The sequence below is a fragment of the Oxyura jamaicensis genome, chromosome 7 (assembly GCF_011077185.1).
Source record: "Oxyura jamaicensis isolate SHBP4307 breed ruddy duck chromosome 7, BPBGC_Ojam_1.0, whole genome shotgun sequence".
Lineage (NCBI taxonomy): Eukaryota > Metazoa > Chordata > Aves > Anseriformes > Anatidae > Oxyura > Oxyura jamaicensis.
The window spans coordinates 8,259,123-8,284,394 of NC_048899.1; the positions used below are offsets into that span (position 1 = coordinate 8,259,123).

Genomic DNA, 25,272 nt, shown 5'->3' on the forward strand with positions numbered 1-25,272 from the left:
GGTTTTATAACAGCAATTGTCAGCCAGTTCTGATAACAGATGATGCTTCCACCCTCACTGCCAATAATAGGGATTAATGGTCAGTGTTCTGCTGAGAAATGAAAGCACTGGAAATCTATTGTATCGTTGCCTCTTTTCTTAACCTGTTGTAGCATTTTAATACTTTGATCAGCCTTTATGGCATATGCGTGACCTTTAAGAAATAATACTAAGAATAGCTTTAATTTTATGTCAGAATGGGCTTGAATTTGCATAAGGGAGGTTTTGTTTAGACATTTTAAAATATCTTCTCTAGCAAGGAAGCTTTTGTAGTCAGAGGTATCAAAGCAAATCTTCATCACCAACCCATGCCTCCCACTCACACTCATTAACAACTCTCATTTCTACCTTCAGTGTATCTGATGTGCATTTTGCTTTTGAAAATAAGAGTGAGGAGCGCAGCCATGATGGGAAAGGCTAGTTATCGGCATATGATTAGCGAGACCCTAAGTCATGCAAAACACTCAGTGGCTGAAGGGAGCAGGAGAGCTTAAAATGGGAATATTCAGAAGGGCATAGAAAGCTTCACATGCACACCTCACTGGTGGACTTCCAGTCTGCTCACAATAAGAGCCCATGTGTTCATCTATGTCACATTAGCTAGGTCCAGAAAATCAAGTTCAGCCTATCCTTATGCCCAAGTTAACTGAATTCCAGTGAAAAAGCAACCCATACAGAATACATGGCAATATGTGGAGAGAGGGGAAAAAAAAGTTATTGACAGATTAACTTGGTATTTTCAGTTTGGCTTGTTTATTTGTTGGTGCTTCTATACGGAAATGCTACAGAAAAGAAGCCGCAATGTATTTTGGCTTGGCAGTACTAATTGCTAAGTTAATTGGCTGAGTTTGGCAACACTTAATCCTAGGTGTTGCCCAGAGTGCCACCTATAAATCTGTTGTGTGCCTGGAGTTCTCCTATACGCACGAAGCCAGCTGTGCTGGGTACCATATAAACCCCATTTGGACATATTTTACAGTCTGAGTGCATGCAAAAAAACAGGAAGGTGGAGCAGGCTCACCACAAAGGTTTTCAATGCTTAGAAAATCTTTTTCTTGTCATCCTCCCAGAATGTGTGCTTATCTACTCATTTTCTGTAGACTTCTCCTTCTCAGGTGTCTGCCAGCTGCCATGAGCTCTCTCTGAATAGGGGACGGAGCCCAAGATAATGTGCTTGTGTCGGGGTAGTATCAGTGATCGCGGGTACTCTGCTTAATATAGTGATTCATTCTTTCTATTAATAAGGAAATAACACTTCATAAACAAGATCTTTCCTTCTTTCCCATTGAATGTATTCCTGCTTTCAAAATGAGTATTCCTTGGTAGCATCACAAAGGGGGCAAGGGGCCGCAGGATGAGTATCAGAGCTACCAACTGTCACCTCTCTCAAAGGGATATGATGTCCTTATATTTGTGGCATTTAGTTACATACATTTCTGTAATGTTTGGTAGTCGTCTGTCTGTTTCCAGATTCATAAAGCTACTCTTGTTTATTAAAAACATACTTTTAAAAATCTACAGACATAACTTTCAAAGTTCTTGCAGCAGTCTTCTGTAGTTGAAAATTTGGTGTCATGGAAGTGGGGAGGAATTTTGCTCTTTTAACACCGAAACCCAAGGTGCAAATTTCACAATCGTCAAACTCATTATTGCAAGCCAAAGATACAGGGTGTAGCATCCCTGAAACAGGAAACGGTAGCCAACAGTTTTAATAAACTATGTAATTGTTTGCCAATGATACGAAAATTGAGCTTGCTAATTGATCGAGTTTTGTTTTACTAGGAGGTGAACCTATTGCCAGACTCATTTTGTTTGCAGTAGGTATTTTTCACAGACGTTTTTGTTCTGTGTAGGTTGGAAGGCTCTGTCATATCTAGCCACAGCTGACATTCCTACGAGGCGGATAATGGGAGGTAGCTTTAGTTAAGTGTTCTCTGTGACAAATTATGTGCCCTTTATCTAAAGGTCTGTTCCGAGTTTACAAAACAACAACAAAGAAAAGAGAACGCCAAGCAACAGAAACCATTAACAAACAAAAACGCAAGCACCTTTCATCTTCCCTGAGGAGACAAACGCATGCTAAGATGTGACCATTCTCCATGTTACAGCAGGGCTTGAGGTGGGCTGAGCTCTGATGTTGAAACTTCTCGGTGCTTTCCACTGGGAGAATTGGCTGCTTTTAAGGGAAATGAAAAATAAAATGCCATAATATCCATAAAAAAATAATAATAATAATAAATCCTAATATACCTGCCATGGTTTGAAAAGTAGAAAACAAAAGAGCAAAACCCCGGTATATCTCCTGTCTTCAAGGTTATCCCATCTTTTTAATGATTTTAGTGAGCAACTTGAACAGGAAGTGAGGGAGGGAAGGAAGAAGCTTAGAGGTTGTAAATAGGTTTTATTCAGCAGCATAGCTTAGATTGAAAATATATGGTCAGCCATGTTAATGGCTCTGCAAACAGTTCCAGGATTGTTTTCTCAGACCATAAATTCAGACTGTCAAAGTCATTTTGGTGGGATTAATTTCAATTATCCAACTGTAAATATCATCAGAGATTCACAGCCTGATCTCTGATATGCAAATCCAACTGAACTTCATATATCTCATGCAAACACAGGCAGTTATTTAGTTTTGCAAACGTGCTGTAGACTGTATGTTTAATGCAAAAAAAAAATGTTATTTATGTTTTAAGCTTGAGAAATATGGGCACCGAGGCCAGAACATTCAGGATTAATGTGCAACTTCTTCCCCTCTGGTCTTTTGGTAGTGCAGAACATGGTAGAATTAGGGTACAGAGAAATGTAATCGTGTACTGCCCTGCAGCACACTTTGGGGGGAATGAAGGTCTGGGAACAGGTGCCCTCGCTGGTTGCTGGGTTTAAATCTGCATTTTCACTTAACTTCATTGCCTCTTTACTTAACTTCTTTGCCTTTTCACTTAACACAATATGTTTTGTCTGGATCCCTGTCATTTCTCCCATGCTCAAAATTTTATTTAAAAAGTTTAAAAATATGTGGTTGTTTACATCGATTGTCAGTCATTACTTTGGTGCAGTTCTTCATGTGCAAATTGGAAAAAATGAATATATCACTAACATTGCTAATTAACTTGTACAACCATTAATACAGTATCTTGTTGCTAAGGTGTTAATATGTTATTTTACTTATTTTCAAATATACATAAAATAATTGTTGACTACTTTTGCTTTTCTGCCCCCAAATTGGGAATTTTCCTTACTTTATCTAGAAAGAAAGATACAAAAGAATTCCTGGTATATTTACATAATTCTTTCTTTTGTTCTTTAGCCTACATTAAGCAGAGGCTTAGCTTCTGTCAGCTCATGTCCCCGCTTGATCATTGCTGGGTTTAGTTTTACTTCTTCCCGTAGGGAGCTTTTTAATTTTAGGAATTTAGAGGGAGGGTAGTGTGCATGTAAAAGAAATACAGCAGGGATGGATTCAGTTTCATTAGGAGGTGATAATCAGCTATAGCTTCCCTTGGAATAATACCGTGCAATGATGATGATGCACACTGTTTATTTTTAACACATCTTGACAGAGTGTGCAGTGCAAGACATGATTAAATTGATTTTAAATTGCTATGATAGTGGCTTTTTATTATTTTGCGTTAGTCTCAGCGAAGAAGTTCACGTTGCTTGGCTTAACACGTTGGGTAGTCAAACTGGTTGCTTTATACCATCAAAACCCCATGAAGGCACAGAGCTGAGCCTAGGTTCCTTGGCCTTCTTGTACATTACACTCTGCTGCATTTTATTCCTTTTCCCTTATACAATGGACAGCTTTGAAATGAAATACTGACCATCAGATTTGTAGCTATTTCTCACACCACCACAAGTATCCAGAGCAGGCCTCTATCAAACCTCCACTGAAGAACCTCATGAAGATTTGGAAACAGAGTCCCAGTTCTGAGCCTGTACCCATCCTTTTTGAAACACGCCTGGCTAGGGGCTGGTGCCTGGCTCAGTTCTCAGTGGAACGAGAACATGTTTCACTGATGCCCGCAAAAGCGAAGCTAATCTCTTTGCAGAAGAAGACAAATGTCCTTCAGGAAATTAGAAGGCAGGCAGAAAAACTCAGAGGAGCCGTGGAAGGCCCATCTTTGGGTAGTTTGTAACATGTGTCCTGACAGCCCATCAGGAAGCTCTTGCCATTTTGATAAAGGAGAATTCCCTTTGGAATCCTCGGAGGAGTACTACGGAGACAACCTGCTATTAATCCCTCAAATCAAAGAGAGGCCTGTGCCCGAGCCTCCAAGTTTATAATTGTGTTAGAGTTCCATAACACATTTTTCAGGACCAAAGAAAGTCTAAAACCTAGCTTTTATAATTCCCAGAGTACCAATTGTAAAAATCAATTTAAAGATGTGAATTACCAGGCAAAAAAAAATCATATCTAAAGCATAGCTGTTGGGTTAAGGGGAAAATATGGTTTAATTTCTGCAATACTAAAAAAGATGAATCTTGAAGTACAAAACCAAAATGCCTAAACTCCATATTGTAAACTTATTTGAACTTGTACAGAGTTGTAAAAGAAAACTGGCACTGATTGGTAAGGGGAGATGTTTAATGCGCTCATGTATTTGCAAGCCTAGAAAACCTGACCAGTTGTGTCTTGTTCTCAAGGAATGCTTGAGCTGGACAACTGGTGCAATTATTTCCATTTGGGGAAACCAAGGGCAAAGGCATAGTGCTTCACTCAGGGCCATGTTGGTTATTACTGAAGCCATCATTGAAAACACGACTTCCAATTCCTTGGTAACATTTAAAAATAATAGTAAAAACAAAATGAATTGTCTTTGAACTCCCCTGCACGATGGGAAGAAAGCAAATCAAAGCGGGATTTTTAGTAGTCGTATAGGTCATGAGAAACCTATGAGTATGTTATTTCTCTGTGCCTTGAAGAACGCAGTCAGTGCAGTGCTGAACTTGCTTGTAGTTGCATAGCAATGTTCAAAGCTTACAGAAATTAACAGCGTATGCAGTTTAGCGGTTTTACAAAGGCTGGCAGGTTTCATGCTTCGTGACGCAAACTAATTGTTTGGGTGTTTGGGATGCAACTGAAGCATGCCTCCGTGGAATACCCCTGTGAAATGTACAGGAATTGTGTGGCTCCTGCTGAAGTGTTCATATGGGTGGCTGTTGGCTACAGCTCTAGAGAAACCAGTGTTGTTGTTGTTTTTTTTACTGGAGCTGTCTATGACAATTCAGGTTGTACATGAGAAGCATATTTGAATTTCTTAGTAACTAGAACGACAAGGCATTTTTTTAATATCATAAATATTTCATAGCACTGTTTTTGACCAAGGGAGGGGCAAAAATCACACTGCTACATTTTTTTATTATTTTAACTAGGCTGTGGTGGATGGGGCTGCTTTCTAAAATGTCTGAGTTCTTTTCTCTGTAAATATTTCTGGTGGCTTATCTGAACTCTACATTCAGCGATCTGCAAAAAGATTTATGTCTTTTTTTTAAGGAAAGATGTGTTTGATTTACATCAAACTGTGTATCTTATTTTATCTCAATAGGTTCCTTGCTTCTATTATTTCAGCATCCACTATGGCTTGGAAAACTGTTCAGAGGGTCAGTATTTTTCTGCGTTCCAGTTGCCCTCTGTCAGCCCAGGGATGCACAAGTTTCCTAAATGATGTATAGCTGGCTGATGGATTCCTCTTAGACAGCAGAATGCTTAATTTATTTGAACTGTTAAACTAATGTGATCTTCAGCAAGTTGGATGCCTTTCTACTTGGTTTCCCTTAGTTGTCAAAATGCCTCCTAGATTCTCTGACAGCTGGTTCAAGAGCTGGCTGCAAGGGATGGAAGGCTTCCTTCCATCAAATCCTAGCCACCAGGTTCAGAAAACTGAGTTCACTTGATCCTGAATACTGTACTTCCACTTGATCCTGAGTACTGAATACTCAGTTGTTTTCTCTCTTTGACAATGTGCAGGTTGAAATCCTTGTCTTGTTCCTAAGTGTGCAGGTGTTATAACTATAGCTCCTGCAAACTAAAGTCCAGATCTTGACAGGGTGTTTCCTCTGTCCTGCATTCATATTCAAATGCAAAGGAACAGCAGCCAGACGTTCAGCACGTTTTAAGTGATAGTGTGTTTTTTTTCTCTACATATCCAGGCTCATTATCTAGCTGTTTTCTCTCTCCTACATCCACTCATTACTGGCAGTCTTTTCTTTGCCTAACTTGTTTTCCTGGAGATATTGTCTTAGAGTATCTGAACCAAAACAAAAATGAATTGTACCAACAGAGAGCAATTCATACGGCAGTGAAAGCTGTCAGATATTATTACAGAATTCATTGAAGACAACAGTTCATTAAAGTGAAGTATTTCAATCATCACAGCCATATCCTGTCAGTACCAGTTAGGGCAAATAGTACATGGATCGTCTGTGATACACGTTGGAGTGCTGCTACCCGAAGCCGGTGTGCTGCAACACAAGTGATTGTAGATTTTCTCCGCTCATATCTCCAGTGAAAAAACAAGAGCAGGAGGGTGTCTTACCATTCATAAGCAGCAGTATTTGGATACGCATCTCCACTTGAATGTTCAACTCTTTAGTGCTGTGTATCTTCTAGTTTGAAATTACGCGAGCTGGTCATTAGATTTCAAAAGGAAGGTCTGCTGTAACGGATGCCTCTCTACATATACATCTCTCTTGTTTGAATTCTTGTCCTCCAGCTCCAGATTTATTTAATTTTTTCTCGTTTAAGGATTCAGTCTTTGCAAAAAATCTTGTGTTGTCAGATTATTTTTTCTCCCAGATGCAGGAGATCTAGTTGTCTACCACCTGTGTCCTGTTAAAGCAAACCCTTCGTCTTCCATTAGCTTCAGTTGGAATATGAACACAAATCATATCTCCATCCTTAAACAATCACTCCTTACATACAGAAAATGTCTCCCGGGTCCTTTATTGAAGTTAGAAAACACAGAGTTGTCTTCTTACCTTTTTAGAATGTTAATTATTTATAATTTTCAACCCAACAGTGGATTCTTCTATCAGTCATGTTTTTCAAAAATCTCAGGGCTTCTTTCTGTCCTAAACCTTTCCATGAATGGTAGAACCATACATATGTATACATATATATGTATGTATGTATATAAAACAAAATTACTTTGGTACTATGCACGGATACTTTTTTGAGATGGATCTCAGAATCTTCTGAGTGGGCTTAGGATGCTGTAAAGCTTTTACATAAACTTATATCCCCAAGGTAGAAGTGTTTAAGTCTAAGAACTATTTCCATAGCGAGTATGAAGCCTCTCATGAAAATATTTTTTATTTTTTTTTCTCTGCCCTTAATAGGGGTGAGGATCAGGATAAGAAAACAAAAATGCTGCCAACTCCTTTTCTGCATTTCCAATATTCAGAGCAATGTCTTGCAAAAATCTCATTCTGGACTGGCCAGTATCTTTCCCAGCTAGGAGCACTTCACCCTCTGAAAGACAATTTTTATGCATATATTTACTGAACTCGGAGCCTGCAAAGGCATGTATATCTGTTGGAAACCTATTAAATATGTATTGGAATTATCCAGATGATGCAAAAACGATGAGTTTCTTTATATTTCAGTATTGCTTTCAAACATACTTCTGTCACCAAAACAAAAATTCTAGCTAATAATATTCTTAATATTGCCACTGCAGTAAAGTGTCATCAAAAATTGTGAATTATTTAATACCGAACAGATAGGCATGGACCGTTTTTGTTGCACAGAGGGCATGCCAGTTAGCTGCACAGCACAAACATAGCTGAAGTTATACTGGTATCTCCCCTCTGAAATTATACTTCTGGTCTATTAAAAAACAAACAAACAACAAAAAAAAAACAATAAAACAGCATAGGTGATGTTCTGCAGTTATGTTCTGCTGTTTCAAAAACACTTCTCCTAGATTTTCAGATCAGTGTGTGTTTCACAGTACTACAGATCCGAGCTCGCTGTGTTTGGAAGGTTAAGATGAAAATAAGGGCTTGAGGATGCAGTATGTAGCAGTGGGTGTGAATTTAGCAGCTAGCACCAGAGGTTGATGAAAACTTAATTCTAAGTCTGTGAACTTTTTATGTAGTTCTTAGCAGGTTATCACTCAAGCCTTGACAGCGCTTAGATGACATACTCAGCACCTACCTCAATAGCATGAGCTAAGCGTCGGTATCTGCAGCTAAAGATCTTAATAGTCTCTTGCTGGAGATGTATTTCTAAAAGGATGACAAGACATCACAGCTTCTAGAAGGACAGTGCCATTATTAAAATCTGTTAGATCTCAGATGCCCTGGCTGGACTTCTGGGAATTGAGATCCTCATCCCTGAGCTTCTCTCCCACATGCTTTTAGACGTACCTGACGGAAGGAGCTACTTTGTGTGAAGGTGCATTTCAACGGGTTCAGGTTTGCATGTTTGAGATCAACATTAGACTAAGATCATCCCGTTCTGACAGGTAGGTAGTTATCCAGCCTCCTCCTGCTCTCACGTGTCCCACTCCCAAGAGCAGTTGCTGTTTTTTCCAGGCCTGTGCTGTTGACCACTGAAAACGTACGTGCTGCTAGGAATGGGTGCAATACCCCCAAACTCTTCTGATTTTCTATGAGACAGAAGCCAGTTTCTTTTCAAAAGGGCTCAGAGGCACACTTTTCAAATTATTTTGGTTAATCTTTCTGCATTGAAAACTGTCAGATATTGTTTCCATTCATTCTTAAGGGTAATTTGTCAATGACATTTAGATATTTTAAATTCATTACAAAATAAAGCAAAGGACACTCCCTCCACCTTGAATGGGGATGTATACTCACATCCTTGAAAGGAGGAAACTAAATCAATTCTCTTATATTTTGTGTGCATCTTTTGAGCTAACCTTTCCTCCCAGCTGTTGGCAGAGGGAAGCAGCCCTTTCCAGCTATATTTGGGAGACACACATAGTATAGGAATGGGCTCTTAAGAAGAAAGCAGCAAATCCAAACAGGGAAAGGTAGCCTTGAGAATTCAGCCCTTCACACTCCATGTTTGAGTCATTTCCCTGCTGAAAGCCCAGAGCCAGTCCCATAGTTACAACGATCATGAAAATGTACTGAACAAAAATGCCAGCACCTGGAGCTTAAATCAGGAGTCCAAGCTTTTTATTCCTCACCCCAGCAGCTGCTTATTAGAGAACCTAGAATGATATTGTTTTTGTTGTGGCTCTGTGTCTAAGAGCACAGCAAATCCATTATTCATAATATCTTCCCAGGTTCACAAAGGCATTGAATAGTGCCGCATATCTCCTTGAAGGTGCCACCCACTCAAATCCATTTTATTTGGACAAATAAAGAAACTCTGCGCTGAAGAAAACCAATTTGAAAACACACTGAAATTCATTTTCTTCACTTAAATATTAAAGTGCTTATATTTATTGCATTTCAGCCATGTTGTACTGTTTTCAAAAAGGATTTGCTCATTTAATAGGTCTGAAGGAATTTCAGTCATATTTAAAGTGTAGAAGAAAATAAACTAACATACGACAAGAGCAACACTGCGTTTTGTGCTGTGTATCTGCACTCTGTAGATTAAACCTGACCATTAATATTCTGTGTAACTGCTTACTAATTTACAGTACCACAGTCCTGGCCCAGGCTGTCTTCGTCCTCTGCACTATTGCAACTGGCTGTTCTGTTTGTTTGCTTATATGTATATGTATATATTTAGATACATATGTGCAGTGGTGTTTCATTTGGAAAAAGAAGGACTGGACTTCCTGGTTTGCAATATAGGAACAAATAAAGGGAGGCCTTCAACATTGACCCGTTGTCACATTTTGGAATTTGATAACGCAGGTTTTTCTTCATCTGGCTTTTTTCATAAAGCTATTTTCTTTTATATATCGGAGCATATTACGACAGCTTCTAGCAGATTCGGTGGTGGTGTTCGGATGGTTTTGTGCCCAGCGCGTTGGCATGTGGGCTTGCTGAAACCTCTTTACGTGTCTACTGGAAACTGTACATTACGTCTCTTGCTTTACAAGACTCTTCCCAAATCTGGGTTGGGTTTAAGACATAGAGATGTCAGTCTAATCTCAAATATTTAAAAAACAAGCACAACAAAACAACAACAACAACAATAAACTGATGAAATCATGGAGTGCTGGTATTGCTTTCACCATCCTATATGGAACTATAAAGTTGGGACCAGCAAATGGATTCTGAGGTTAAATTAGTGGTAGTTTATTATTATTATTATTATTTTCCTATGGTTTGTTGTTGTTTGTTGGCATTTTCTGGAGGGGTGATATTTGAGTTAAATTAGATCACTTTTTCTAAATGCTGTGTGGATGCAGTTGAGTTGTCTAGGTTTATTCTGCTGGTCTCCTATATAGGTCTTGTTTCAGCTGTTCCCTTTTGTCACTAGTTTTACAACAGTTAATTTTTCCTGGAAGGAGGCAAAAAATTGTTTTAGAAACAGCAAGAACCCGTGTCATTCATCGCGCAGTTTAGAGCTGACTCTTAGCAAACGCAAGGCCTGGGAGGGTCGCTTCCCTCCCTTTAGTAAGACAAGCCTTCTCCTTGTCAGCTACTCCAAATTCTGGTCAAGTCACATAACAAAGCTCTCATCAAAGCTGATGTGAGCAGGGTGGGCTCCTGTCATGTAATATGCACAAAGGGTTGAATCCCTAAAAGTGCCTGAAGGATTGATTGAAAATCTGCCAGAGTGGGCAGGTGGTGCCTTATGAAAATCCCATTAAGCATCTAATTGATTATTTAGGTACCCAAAAGCTAAGAGAATCGGAGACTTGGCTTTGTCAGGGAACTCTGAAAGTTTCATCCTAAGTGAATAAAATTACAAAGAAATATGGTATGATAGATTTCTACAGGGTGAAGTCAGAGTAAGCTATTTTGGCAAGTTGTTTTAGACTTCTATGTTACATTTTAAAAAATGTACTTTTATATACTGTTAGAGACTTGAAATCCTATAAAAAGCAATTGTTTATTATTACTTTTGTCAGTGACTTTTCATAAGAAATAGATCAGATCATTCTCACCAGACTGTATCAGGATTCAACAAAAAATGCACATTTCAGTTCAGCATGCTAAGATTAGCTGGTCTTCAGGTGTAAAGGTATTTTGAAATGGAAGATGATTTGAATGAAATGCCTCACAAGCTCTTTTCTTTGGGTAAGTTAGGAGTAGGAGCCATGGTCAGTATTTCTCCTTGGAGTTTGCATTGGGAAGGGTGCACAGATGTCAGGAACTTGGGAGCACAGTACGTGGGGAAATAGCAGCTTGTAAACCTGCTTCTGTCCACTATTGTTCCTGGAAACTTACGATTTGTCAGTCAAGTCCTTTTTTTTTTTTTTTTTCTTTTTTCACCGCTGTATTTAAAAAGGATGAGCACATTTCATATGTCACCAGTCCCCTTCTTTCCTTCCTTTCCCAGAGGCAGAAGAGCCAAAATAGCACCAGAAGAATTTCTTTGATAGAACCAATCATTATTTTTCAAAGTGCATTTTGCCTTGTGTTTTTGTCTCAGTGGATTTTAGAATGGTGCTGAAAGTGTTAATTCTCACCAGAGAATATATTGAAAGCTTTTAAGAAGGTGTGACTGTTTCAAAATGCCTGCTTCTTTTTTTTTTTTCATTTTCACATTTCTTACTTTCTGCATTATGTGTGACCAGTCAATAGTTGCGAATATAACACCATGTTCTTTACCTACTGACCTAATCGAGTAAAAGAATGAAGTAAATGGTGGAAAGGGAGCGAATGAAAGAGCTGACCAAGGAAGTCTCCAGCATGCTTGCGTTGCACCGGGACGGAGACCTGAATATTGAGTGTAGGTGGCTCACCTGTTCCCCAAAACTTTGACCAGCAGAAGCCTGAAACTGTACAGCAACCCATTTGAATAGAAGAGCATAAAGAGGATTTATCCAATTTAAGCATTAATATGATAAATATTCACACACACGCACAAAATTCAGTTGCTTGGCGGTGATCCACGGAAGACGATGCACGCTGTTAACTTTCAGAATCAACAGCGGTAAGGTCTTAGGAGAACTGATAGAGCTCTTCGTGGTCAGCCTGAAAGGGCAGTAGCTTTACCCACACTGTTTTTGTTGAAAAGAAAAGCAAAAAGAACAAAAAAAATGGCAGATTACGTAGCCACTGCAGAAGCCGGGCATCAGCAGGGTGCTGATGTCAGCGGTTCCGGTAATTGCGGGCAACCCGCTGCCGCCGGGGAGCGAGCCTTTGCTTATTCTGCTGCACAAGTGCTGAGCTGAAAGCATGCTTGTACTAGTTCTGCAGTGTTTAATGACGGCTTAAATGGGTTAGATCTATTTTATGATTACTGAGATTGTGCTTATCTGATTATCTGGTACCCATCTGCCTTGAGGGAGTAGGAGAGAATTGTTTAATAAAATAAGGCTCTGGTTTTCAATCAGGGGTTTCTGGTGCTCCCATCTTTAACTGCCCAATAACAAAAAAATCCCTAAAGGAAGCTTGATTTGCTCTTAGGCTCCAAATATAATATAAGCATCACAGTGTACCTTTCTGAAGCTTGGTGCACCTCGCCCTGGACTGCTGTCTGTAATTCTGGGATAGATGATTATGCTTTCTAAATAGTACCAGGCATCTCAGAGGAAGAGAAGATTGTGTTCTGGTTCCTGTCCTGAGGACCTGAATGACATTTTATTCAATAACTGCAAAATACAAGAGCTGACCTTGGAGGAGAACCACTTCAGATCTTGTCATTCAGAGAGCTGGGGCCATCGGTCTACAGAAACTTGGTTTCAGCTGACTTTGTTTTCTGCACATAGCCAAATTGGATGGGAAAGTTAGAACCAGGAAGGGAAAGCTTAATGCATGTGTGTCGAATTTCCGTGGCAGAGGGAAGAACTGAACCGGGATTTTGAAACTTGATTGAGGAATCCAAGGTGTGCAATCCCAAATCATGATAGGAGTGGGTACCAATGTGTTTTTTGTTGAGTCTGCATCCCATAATGATGTGTTATTGGTGTTAGAGGAGCGCCTACTAAGCTGAGTTCCTTAGAGGACAACGAACAAACTTACTTCTCATTTCTGACTGAGTTCAGGGGGTGAGGTAGGTGACAAATTGCTAAATATTGTTAGGATAAAAATACACAGAACCATTCCCAGCCATTCATCTTAATAATGATACTTGCAAGCAGGACCAAGGTTCTCTATAGGACTGAGACAGTCCTTGAAAAGGGCTCAAGTTCTGTATTTTGGGGTATAAATGTCTACATCTTATTCCTGTCCCAGACTTAGTTTCAAAGTCATTTTTATTGACCTGATTCTCACCTTGGGAGAACGTGTCCCTTTTCAAATGCAAAATAATTGAAATGTGAAGCATATGAAAATATATCTCACTTCTGAAAAATCTGGATCAAAAGTAACAGGCTTCTGTTCAAACTGAAGTAGCTGAAATAAATTAGCAGAGTTGTTTTGGAGCCCGGTTTGAAGGGAAAGTGAGCTTTTGCAACAGCTGTTGGCATCAGCTGAAAAAATGTCGGGTGCTGCCAGCAGTCGGGCATCAGCTAGCCAGATTTTATGGAAATCTTGACAAGGTACAGAGTTCAGCTGAGCCTACACGGTAAGAGGTAGCAAAGAAAGTACTGCAATTTGTTATGAAAATATATGTGCTATAGTGCACAGCTTTCCAGAGACCCTTGTCCTCTTTGAACCAACTACAATGGTAGGGAAGGTTCCTCAGCTCTGCAGGGAAACCTCGTTTCAGTTGCTGCTGTCGGTCTCTGTGTTGAGATAGCTGTGCAAGTACCATTCTCCGATGCTGTTCTGGGGGTAAATTTGGCAAAACAATCTATCTTCTTGGATTTAAAGATGTGCTCAATTCTAGATTGCATCTGTAAAGGATTCTTCTGCATCACTATCTTGCTTTAGGAATTAGTTTGATCTTGTAATCGTGAATGCTCTTCTGGTATGGTGAGGCTTATTCTGGGGGTGCACCGTGGTTATGTAAGTTTAATTATAGTGATATAAAGTTATACCGTTAACTGGAAAAGAACAAAAGCACTGTGAAACATTTTTGAGTAAAGATCGTATGCCTTATTATCTTCCCTTTTAAGAAAAAAAAACTGTTTCACATGGAAAATGCTTTATCTGGAAGCAGAAAATAACACAAATTATACTTCTTACACAACACTTCACTTGTTCAAAGAAATGGAAATGGAAGATGTTAAGAGACTAAATCTTCATTATACTAGTGAGCAGTTTCATTATTCACATTCCAAGCCAATAACAGAGGAGACAGATTATCAGCATACACCATTAGTTTTTCACACTTTTTGGTGAAAGCCCAAGTCGAATATTATTATTCCTGTGATTCATACCTTTCACTCATGTGAAACATACAAAGCTATTGTCAATCATATTTACTATTCTCAGTGTTTAACAAAACAGATCCTGCTTCTGAGTAGTATTTGAATAACTCAAAGAACATAACGTAATTGTTTATATTTCTTTTTTGCCAGATAGATCCAACCAAAGACGGTACCTGTGGAAGCCTTTTGTTTGTACAACCCAAACAACCATTGTCACTCCATGCAGAAACATGCTCAGTAATCAGTGGCAGACAGCAAGGGTTCCTATTATGTCTCGGGATAGCACCAGGCAGTGAGGTCTGCATTCAACACCATAGCAACCAGTGTGCCCTTAAAACTTTGCAATTTTTATTTATTTATTTATTTTTGTCTGAGAGTATTTTTTTGTGATCTTAGTAAACTGAGCAGTGTCTCGCGCCAGTAGTGGAGTTTCCACACGCTGAATAAATGCACAGGTTTTGCTAACGCAGGTGGTAGAGCTCTTCCAGAAAGTCCGCACGGTGTTGTTATGGGCTTCTCTTCCAGTAATGCGCGCTCTCTTACATAAGTTACGCGGAACTGAGACAAATAGCATTTTAATCCCAAAGGTAAGGCACAAAGTTTTGCAAGCTCTTTCTGCTGCATTTATAGAACAGTATTTCAGGGGCTGTGATTGTTTGGCTGTTACCCAGTTTCGCTGCAGAATGGAAATCTGACCAGAGAGTTGCTTTCTGACTGTTAATTATAAATTTATTAGGGGAGTTTTGACCAAATGTCCCTCACTATTAGACCTCGCTGAATCTGAAGTTCAGGCTATTAGACTTCATTTAACGTAATGCATTGCCCTCTTTTTCTGTTCTGAATGTGCTTTTGTATTTTTTGTGTTCTCAGGTATGTTCAATTTTCCCGTTCTGGGTATTGTTTGCCAAAAAGGCTCTTTCAACTAACAGAAATATAGGACAAAGTAATTTTTAGAACAGCAAAATATGTAAGGAGGCAAGGTCCCTGGAGATGAAATAAATTTCCAGCGCAACACAACACAACAAAATAGCTCTCCTGTTCTGTTTGGATGTTGCTGTTGACTGAGCAGCTTGTTAACTGCACACAAAGCATCAATGTCGGCAGGGCTGTGCCCCACTGGTGTAGCACCGTGGAGTCAGAGAAGCCCCAAGGGGTCTGCGGAGTGGGGAGGGGCGCAGACAAGCTTTGGGGGACACTGATGCACCTGATTCTCTTGCTTTAGGTAGACTTCAATGCTTAGGTGATGCTTACAAGATCCAACCCCCAAGGTCCTGCAAGTAGCTAGGGCTGGGGAGTGCTTGACGGGCTCAGCCTTCCTAAAATGAGATCCAAATTTAAGGACCTGCCATTCCGAGGTGTTACCGTCAGAGCTTTGCTGGAAGCAGGGCTTGCAGCACCTACTAGGTAAATCTAGCCAGGATGTGGGTGTACCTGGAGGCACAGACACATCCTTTGTGCACATGAGGGGCTGCCCCACACGTGTGGGTCTCTCCTGTACGTGTAGGAGCGTACACCAGGCCAGTCACTGCATGAGCTGAAGCAGTGCTGTTGGTGGTTGTGTTGAGCCTTCGTGAGCTGGCGCTGGAGGAAAGCTGCCACGCTCGGTTCAGCTCCTGTGAAAAGCAAGGGGAGAAGAACTCAGCCAAATTTCAGAGGAGAAATCTGTACTCTGAGAAATAAGCTGCTGCAGCCTGTCAAAGCTTGCCAAGCAAGACAAAAATATAGCTATTAATGACTTCTGCCTTTTTAATTAAACCATTTGATCCATTTCAGAGCTCATGTTTTAATGATAGACAGGTAACAGGTAAAGTATAACTCCTAAGTTTTCCTGTCTCTCAAGGAAATCTAGGAAAAGGAACACCATTTTATTGCAGACTTGTAAACTTGCAGAGTCAGATGAGTAATGTTTGTTTGTATACCTAAAAATATTAGTAAACCATTTATATCATGTTTGGGGCTCGTTCTTCCGTGGCTAAGCCTCCCTAGCCCCTAAGCCTTTGCTTCGCTTTTGGTAGGAGAAGAAGGAAAGAGGAAGGGAGAAAATTGCACCCTTAAACTTATCAGCTCAGTCCATACCGTTGCAGGGCTCAGTCTCCTTTTACACGCTCAATTTACCGTGCACCAGACCAGAAGTGTGAGCTGTCAGGCTCCCGTGGTGATAAACCTGGATCCAGCCCTGCTCCCGCCAGCATGGGTGGCAAACCTTGTGCTGCTTCCTGGAGGAACAGGACCTACACCCCTGCTCAGGGGCTTCAGCCAGCCCTCCTGGCCCCAAGGTGAACACCCTCTGATGTGAGCAGTGACAGGAGGTGTTAGCACCTTGCCCTGCTTCCTCTTGCTGCCTACTTAAAAGGTGTCACAATTAAAATTATCTGAGCGCGCTAGCGTAGAGCGATTTCGCGTGATTTAGTAAGTCGGGAAGAGCTCCGCAAAGTGATCCTTGCCAGGGAGCTGCTGACTTACAGCTTCCTTCAGACCGGGGGATCGCTCATTGTTTTGCAGAGCTCTAAGACTGCGAAGATTAAAATGGTCCGTGAGTGCTGGCTATTAAGATAAATTACACACAGAAAGATTAAATTTATATTTTCTTTCCAAATATTTATAAACATTCGAGGAGAGCTGTGTACCTCTTCACAGAAACACTAGTCGCATGTACTTCAGCCCATGGTTTTCAAAGTGTCAAACAAATGTTATCTTGAAAGCGGGCACAAATGAATATTCAGAATGTGGAGAGACCTTCATTTTATTGAAGATGAGTAGTAATTGAGCCAAGTGGCGCATATTGACAGCGTCTCACTGGCATATATCTTTTCAGAGACAAATATACTTTACAGAGAAAGTGTCCCCACACGTCAGTGTCTTTTAAAATGTGTTATATTTAGTGAAATAATGGGTCAAGAAAAAAATAGTTGTCATAAATGATGGTAGGTACTTTTTACTGAAATACTGGTAGTTTTACATCCTTGACATGAGTAATTGGATGTGTCATATGTGAAGCTACCTAGAAATAAAATAGGGGTCATAAAATGTGAAGACATGATAGGATGCATTTATAACAGCATAAAACAAACTGGCATTTTAATGTCTTAAGCCAGCCCCTTTGCTATGCTTGTCCATTGATCTTGGCTAGAAAAGTTCTGTGCCTAATTTAAACACGTTTTGGAGATAAAGCCATATAATGGGGAAGCGATGGGATTAGTTTTTGTGAAAAGTATCTCCTTGTAACTGCTGCAATCCTATCACTGTAACACGACCAGAAGCTGGTCTTGTGTGACCTTACAAAACTTACCCAGAAGTGCTGCGTCCGTGTTCATAGCAAGTGCCTTTCCAGTGTAATTTACCTTGACATTTTGCTTGATAGGGATTGCAGGTCGCATAGTAGGGTGTTATTCAATAGGCATGAAAAAGGGTTTGGTTTACTGCTCATTCAATGGATTCGAGAGAGTGGTTGTTGGAAAGGAAGGTGCAGCTTGAGAGCGTTTGTGCATTTAGAGCCCTCCTTGGAAGCATGTCAGGAGGTGGATGGTAGAGGCCCTGATGTGAAAGTACATGCTCGAATCTTATTAATTTCAATCGGCTGCATGGGTGCTTTTAATTGCCATGCCTGAAATGCAGTTTAATATGGCACAGCAATAAAATAAGTAACTCTGTCTAGTCAGTGGAACAGCATCACCCCCCATTTTTCCAATGAGAGCTCAACACAGCCTTTAAAAAAGCATCAAGGAGGCAGTGTGTGTCCTGTTTCCATGGGATTGCAGGTAAGCACGTGTGCTTCTTTCTTAAAATCCCATTTAAATAGCAAAAGAATTGGCCACGTGTAATCACACTCGTCGCTCTGGTTCGCTGGGTGCCTTTGGAAAGGAGCATTAAGCCGATGTAGAGCACTGTAGGTTCTCCAGCGCTTCACACACGGATAGCCTTAGCAATAAATATATACCAGGCAGCCATAAAGTGCTCCCATCAGGGAGTACCAGCTGCTTCTTACTGAGTTTTAACTCTGTCAGTGCAGATGTGCAAGTACACAGCGTAAGAAATCTCCCCACTGCCTGTGTTTGCTTTTCAGTTGTCATACAGACGATGAAATCCTGACCCAGAGCATTGTTTGGCTGCTGTTGTCCCTTTGCGTAGGGATGGCAGCCTGTTAGTACTCGGTGAAGTCTATCTAAGTGGAAACATCTCATATCTTGTTTTCAATGTGGTTTTACCGAAAGCCCTTTTGAATATGGATGTACCATTCTGGATCGTGATTCTCAAAAGCAAAGTCTCTTAAAGAATTGAGCAAGTAAATTGTTTTCCATCACTGTTGAGCTGACGATATCGAGAAGGGTGTGGCTAATTTAAGTGCCAACGTTCATGCTGTAGGTATATGCCTATAACAACCTGTCTGTGTTTGTCTGAACCTGCTAGGAAAAACTGAAACCCAGTGAGGGTGGAATAAAGGCGCTGATTTACCGAAGGGCATCATTACCTTACTGGTTAGGGAAGGAAAATGGACTTTGTAGAGAAAAAGAGAGCACTGAGGATAATGAATCATGAGTCAAGATGTGTTAACTGGTGGTTTATGTTGAAAAAATAGTAATAACGCAGGTAATGGATGAGGGTTGGAGTCGGTATCTGAGAACCGTTCAGAACACGACGTGCAAAATCCTGAACTACAGAGCTGTATTTGTACCAGGACATCATTTATTAAGGACCTGTCTCTAGATGTAAGCACCAAGAGAACTACAGATGCCTAACCTGCTACTCACAGATGATACTCTCTCTCTTCCCAACTGAAATTTTCAGACAGTGAAGCTTATATCCATGAGGCAGTGTGTTCATAAATAGAAAAAAAAAAGTATTAGGTAATGAATATTGCTACAGATTTATTCTAATGTAGATAAACCTCAGCCATTGGATAGAAATATGAGTTCCCACGAGAAGCAGGGTGATGATCTACTCTTTATATCATTTTTTTTGTTGTTGTTGTTGTTGAAAAAGAACATCTAAATAAAATGGTTCCCTTTCCGACTAAAAGATAGCTTGTATACAAGACAGTCCTGCTGAAATTATATCTCAGCTGGGAGGGAAGATGAGTTTATTTTATGTAGCAGTTGGAGATTCTTAGGAATATCAGTCAGTCAGCTGCCGGAGTGGTAAATTAAATCGCGAGAGGCAGAGCTTGCTCATCAGTACACGGGGCGCTGAAAGCGGCACAGGAAGAGACATAACTGCAGGGCCGGGTGTTTGCGTTCTTGATGGAAAAGTGCAAATCATTTCCTTCCCTTCTGCTCCTGTCATGGTCTGTCACTTGAGTCCATTTTCACCTTGCTGAGGGATTCAGGATGGGCCTTCCTGCTTTGGCACCTAATTATTCGCTCACAAGCCTCGTCTTGCAGCCAGCCTGCCTGGCATGGCCCCTATCCTATGGCAGCGGCTCAGGAACAAAATTCCCTTTTTTTCCTTTATTTTTCTTCCATTCTTTCATCCCCAAGTCCCCTCAAGCAGGCGAAAGCATGGTTCTTCCCCCTGCTTTTGAAAGGGACATGTACACATCCCGGTGTTACCAGCAAATAGTGGGACACTGTCACACCACTCTGGTAGGTCACATTGTCCTACCAAAACTGCCAAGTGCCACAAAAATGCACAGTATGATCGTCAGAAAATGGATGGCGACTCAAAAAGCCCTTACAGTGTAATAGGCAGGCAGAAAATTGTGGGTCACTTTTGAAAAATGGCATACCTACCCACAAATAAACCAACATGATCTGAGGTGGAAAAAGCACGCTCTGTAGTGTGAAACTTTGCCATGAAACTGTGAAACAAAAAGTTATTGTATTGAAGTTAGCTTTAGTGTCATGGATCAAGTGATCATGAATATCAGATATAGTGTGCACTGAGCTCTAACAGCCGTGATACTTCATCAATATTTTCAAATGAGTCCTTGTGATAAAATAACACATGTAGTCTATCTAATGGATAATACAGAATAGTATCATATATTATCTATAATAGAAAAACATAGATTGTGTAAAATGATACATGTGGAATCTAATATTCCTTTCAAATACATTTCCTGGATAATATTTCTACTGAGGAGCAACTTATCTCCTTACTGCTATCTCTTCTGTGGGGACAGGAGTGGTGTTCAGCTCAGCACAGCGTGCACATTTCAGTCTGCGAGAGGGAAAGGCAGTAAAACAGGGCTGAGAACTCACTTGGTTAGCTCAGCGATCTGGGAGAGTGCCCATCAAAACCCTTTAGCTCTACTGGCCTGTATCTGATCTGCAGTGCTGTTGATACAAAACCTGCAAGAGCTCTGAGAGTCTTCTGGCGACGTACATGCAGGAGGGAAAAAAAATCACATCTTTAATTCCCTTTGCTGACAGCTTCCTTAATAAATATTGTAAGAAATTCTCGGTTAAGAGCCACCCAGTAATCTAATTTGCAAGCCCCAATGATATATTCAGCAGCCAGCTCAGGGGAGGTGCGTTTCTACTGACAGCATCACATGAGCAGGGAATAAAATTCGGAGCTGTCACCAAAAGCTGTAGTAATTTATGATGGGTTGTTGGTTTTTATTTTTTATGACTATTTTTTTTTGTCAGCTCTACAAAGAGGATAGAACTGCTACTGGCTTTACCTTGAATAGGTTTTTCCATAGTGTGCACTCCTACTTGTACGTTTTCACAGGTTATAACAATACAAACACCGCAAACTGATGACGTTTTATCTCTAGCTGAAGAAATCATAGGCTGAACCCCATATCAGCATGGGTGACTGTTGTACACAGCCACGCTGGGTGGGGAATGCCAGCTGATTTCAGTCCCCCTCCCATCTTGACATGATAATGTAGAAGTTATGCCTTTGCCCCTCTGTTCGGTCTAAATAATCCCAGATTTGGTTGTTACCTTCTACCTTGTCCCAGTGCATCATCTGTGGGCACTTCTCCTGCATTCCTGTTTAAGGATCATCCCTGTCTGATGTACACACAAACAAGACAAAACAGAAGCCAAAAAGCTTTTTAAGATCATCATCGTATAGTCACCTTTAGCTTGTTTTGAAAGAAGTGATTCTCTATTGTCTGCAATGGGAAAAGGTTCCAGTCTTGTGTTCCAGCCATATCGGGTTCATACACTGATCTGAGAATGACCCGTAGTGTTGTCTCAAGTTAATTCATTAAAAAGGTAGGAAAACAAAACAGAACAAAAAAGCAAAACAAAAACCTCTGGGATATTCCTTCATGGCTGATCTGCTGGGAGAAGGCAGGATGGTAAACAGGAAAGATGTGAAAATTTGCTACTAATTAACTTGTTTCTTGTCTTGTTATCCTGAATGGCAAGTGCTATATTTCTGTTATTTTCTTTTGCAGTGAGAGATGCAGATACACTCTGCGTGGCCATAAGGATTCAGTCAATAGCATCGAATTTCTTCCGTTCTCCAACACCATTCTTACGAGCTCTGCTGACAAGACTTTATCTCTCTGGGATGCCAGAACGGTAAGCGGCCTTTTTCTTGGTCTTTCTGGAGTTCAACCCAAACGATGCCATAGTTGGTAGAAGAAAAATGAAAGCCAGTACAAAATTAAAACAGAAGGTAAATGTGATGTAGCAACACATTAACTCATTAACGCGGCTATTATCTACTGACCAAAATGCCACCATTTAGAATTTCCTTGACATCTGAAACACCGGAGTCCTCACAGCACAACAAATGGACGTGCACCTAGATGGCTGAACACACTTAGGCTTCGGTAGCGGCGGGCTCAGCAGCCGTCTGAAGTTCTGTGCACTGTGCTCTATCAGTTCAGTAGCTAGGACAGCCAAGGGTCAGTTTTGTCTGGCTTCTTTTGTAAGCGCTGGCATGTGCTTTAACTTATGTACGAAGGAAACAGGGAAAGATAGCATAAATATAAGATGCAATAACATGGAACTCTGAAATATTTATTCTTCATTTAGGAGGAATTCTCCCCAGAACTCTCTCCTGATTTCTCATGAAATATGTATGGTTTTCTCTAGAATATATCACTCTAGGCAGTTTCAGAAACTCTATCTCTTCCCTTATTCTTCTCTACCTTCATTCTTTGGTATAGGTATAAATGGATTTAGTACCTTGCAGAGAGTAATTGTCCCTGGTGCTTTGCAGACCAGTATGTAAATCCTGTTCAGGTAGAATACAAGTACAAGGCAAAAGGATTTTTTTTTTCTCTCTCTTTCATCAGAAAATTCAATAATTATTGCTGCTGTTGTGGTATTTCTCACAGATCAACCCTTGAAATTCTCCAGTAGCTAGTGTGGTCACTTAGTGTTTCCCAAACAGTGTAGAAGTGCGAGATTCCAGCCCAGAGTAGAGAAAGCTGAATTCATGGGAAGGATTTGAGAGGAAAGAGGCAAAGAGCTAATGCTGTGTATTAATAGACATTGCCATCAGAGCTATACAAACACGGGATGAGAAAAACTGACACGAAAATGACAGTGGAATATTTGAGATGCTCATTAGGCAATTTCTATTTATGGATCATAGGAACAGACTGAGTAGAAGGTCATTTAATAATAATCTTGGGCATAAAGCACAACAAGTTAAAATGAAACCAGTCAAGACTCATTATTATTAAATGCATTGGTTTGTAAGAATATTTGATATCCAAATATGAATAATTCAAAAAGAGAATACATATTGAAATACAAACAGAAGTGAAAAACTCAGTGGAAAAAACGGATTTCTGCTTTGCTTTGTTTTCAATAAATCCTGCATGGAACTTTATTGTGCAAATATTTCAGTAATTTTGTGCTCATAGCAAATTAGCAGCACTATAAAAGAGTTTCTGTTTGATAAACTTAGGGCAAAAGCCTGCTCGATTTTTCTTCATCAGCACTGTTTTTCAGCGTTGGGTAATATTGCTAAGCTAGAAAAGACCTTTTATGAAAACAAAACATTGCATATGGCATTTTGTTGTGTGTTTATTCTGTCCAATTGTGTCCCCATCCAGGGGGAAATGTTGCAGATTTCAGATACATGCCCACACTGAAGCATCACTGCAGTGATGAAATCGCTGTGAACATGCTATCAGCCTCTAAATGCTGAGTGATAGTAAATGTTCCCTCCAGAAAGATGATGAATGGTTTTCTCCTGTTAATTTGGAACAGAATATTTTCTCACCTCTGTGAGATCAATTAGCATTAAGGAGTACATTTAAGGTAATTTTAATGAAACATGAAAATCATACTCCGGTTTGTTTTCTCATAAATTAGATTCATATTATTAATCACATCTTGCTCTTCAATCATTAACTTCAGTCAGCTCTTTATTATTAAAGATAATGGATGCAGAGAACTGTAAGTCAGAGCCGTGTAAGTTGAATGGACAATGAGCTCTGGATTTGGGGTAGAATGAACATAAATCTTTGTAATTACTAAGCTGAGGCTATAATGCAGCCTTCAGACTTTGGAAATATGTGACTTTTTTTTTCTTTCTTTCTTTTTTTTTTTTTTTTTTTTGTCCCAGATAACGTAGGGTGAGCTCTGGTGGTTAAAATGCATTTACAGCCCAATGACTGTAATTTTAAAACAAAGTTACATGTTGCCTTTAGGGAAATGACAACACAGAAGGGACGGTATTTAGATGTTTATGGTTCTTTCCATCCATCCTGGGAGGAAAAACAGAGCTGGTGTTGGATTTGGGTAGGAACCATCCTCATGCTGTGCCAGACTCCCAGTGGATCGGATGTGTGAGGCTGATGCTGCTGCTCATTTGTAAGGGTTTCATGCCAGTAAGGCTGATGGCACTTGTGCCAAGATAAGCTGTGGATTTCATGTCTCTTTATGCCAGTTTCATAGAAAGACAAGCATATTCTGGCTTTTTACCAGACTATTTTCTTGCTGACACATCACAGCGAGCATCTCGACTCATGAATTGCAAAGCGCATCCGGTGATGAGTGTGAGAGGTGCAAATGAACGCGAGACCCCCAGAGCACAGGTTCACCTGCCGGGGTTAATTCTTCGTGTGATAAGCGGTCTGCCACTCATCTGCATCTCCACCAGTCTGATGAGTCATTTCTTGGGGCTGTGCAGATTTGCCAGGATAACATTTGAGCCAAGCTGAATCTTTGCTCTTTCCCAGGCAGATAAAATGCCAAATATTTATACACTTAAATAATTAAATTGGGGGGAGGGGGGGGGTGCTTTTTCATTCTGCGTGTTTGAAACTTATTGATTTAGTAACTATCTCATCTGCTTTCTGCTTTTTGAAATGTCAGGTTATACAAGCAGATATTTCATTTTTTAAGAAGTTGTGCTCTGACTGTTGTTTAGAAGTCAGCACTCGGTAGCAATGCCCTCAGGACTGTGTCCCACCAGGGTTTGGGAAGACTTGCAGTGTGTGCTTAACTATTTGATTGCGTGAAATAAGCATGTGAGATAGTGTTTGGCAGTCGTTGTCTATTTTGGTCCCTACTGATGCTCAATTGCTTGTTTAATATTTTAATTGTCCAGGCTATATTTCTGACTTTATGATTTCCCTTGTGATGCAGCCTGGTGATTTAAGACAAGCCTTGTTTCTCTGCCTTCCTTCTGCAGAAGACTGCTGGCACACAACACAAACGAAATGATCCCATTCCCACCCCACTATCAAGCTAATCTCCCTGACATCCAAGCAGGAAGGCATCAAGCATGTCAGCTTTTTACTGTCTGGGTCAAAGACGACTTAAATAGGGGTAAGACAGCTCAGCAGTGGCCAAGTGTAAGTTCTAGCTCTGTGCATAAAGTTTTATCCTCGACAGTAATTTGTGGGCTGAACAGCACTATCAAAAGTTAAAAGCTCCGAGGTAGTATGTTCTTTGATTAATAATGCAGGCACCGATCTCTGAGGAGGAAGGGAAGAACAGGATGAGATTGTGCA

At 40.3% G+C, this 25,272-nt stretch overlaps 1 protein-coding gene across 5 annotated transcripts in view; it reads left to right on the forward strand.

The window, feature by feature from the left end:
• Nucleotides 1–25,272, forward strand: part of SPAG16 (sperm associated antigen 16) — a 398,567-nt gene that overhangs the window by 236,960 nt on the left and 136,335 nt on the right. For all 5 annotated transcript variants that reach the window (XM_035331772.1, XM_035331773.1, XM_035331769.1 and 2 more), the window contains one exon: nucleotides 21,748–21,874. In XM_035331772.1, coding sequence (XP_035187663.1) covers nucleotides 21,748–21,874 — 127 coding nt within the window. The remainder of the gene's footprint in view (nucleotides 1–21,747; nucleotides 21,875–25,272) is intronic.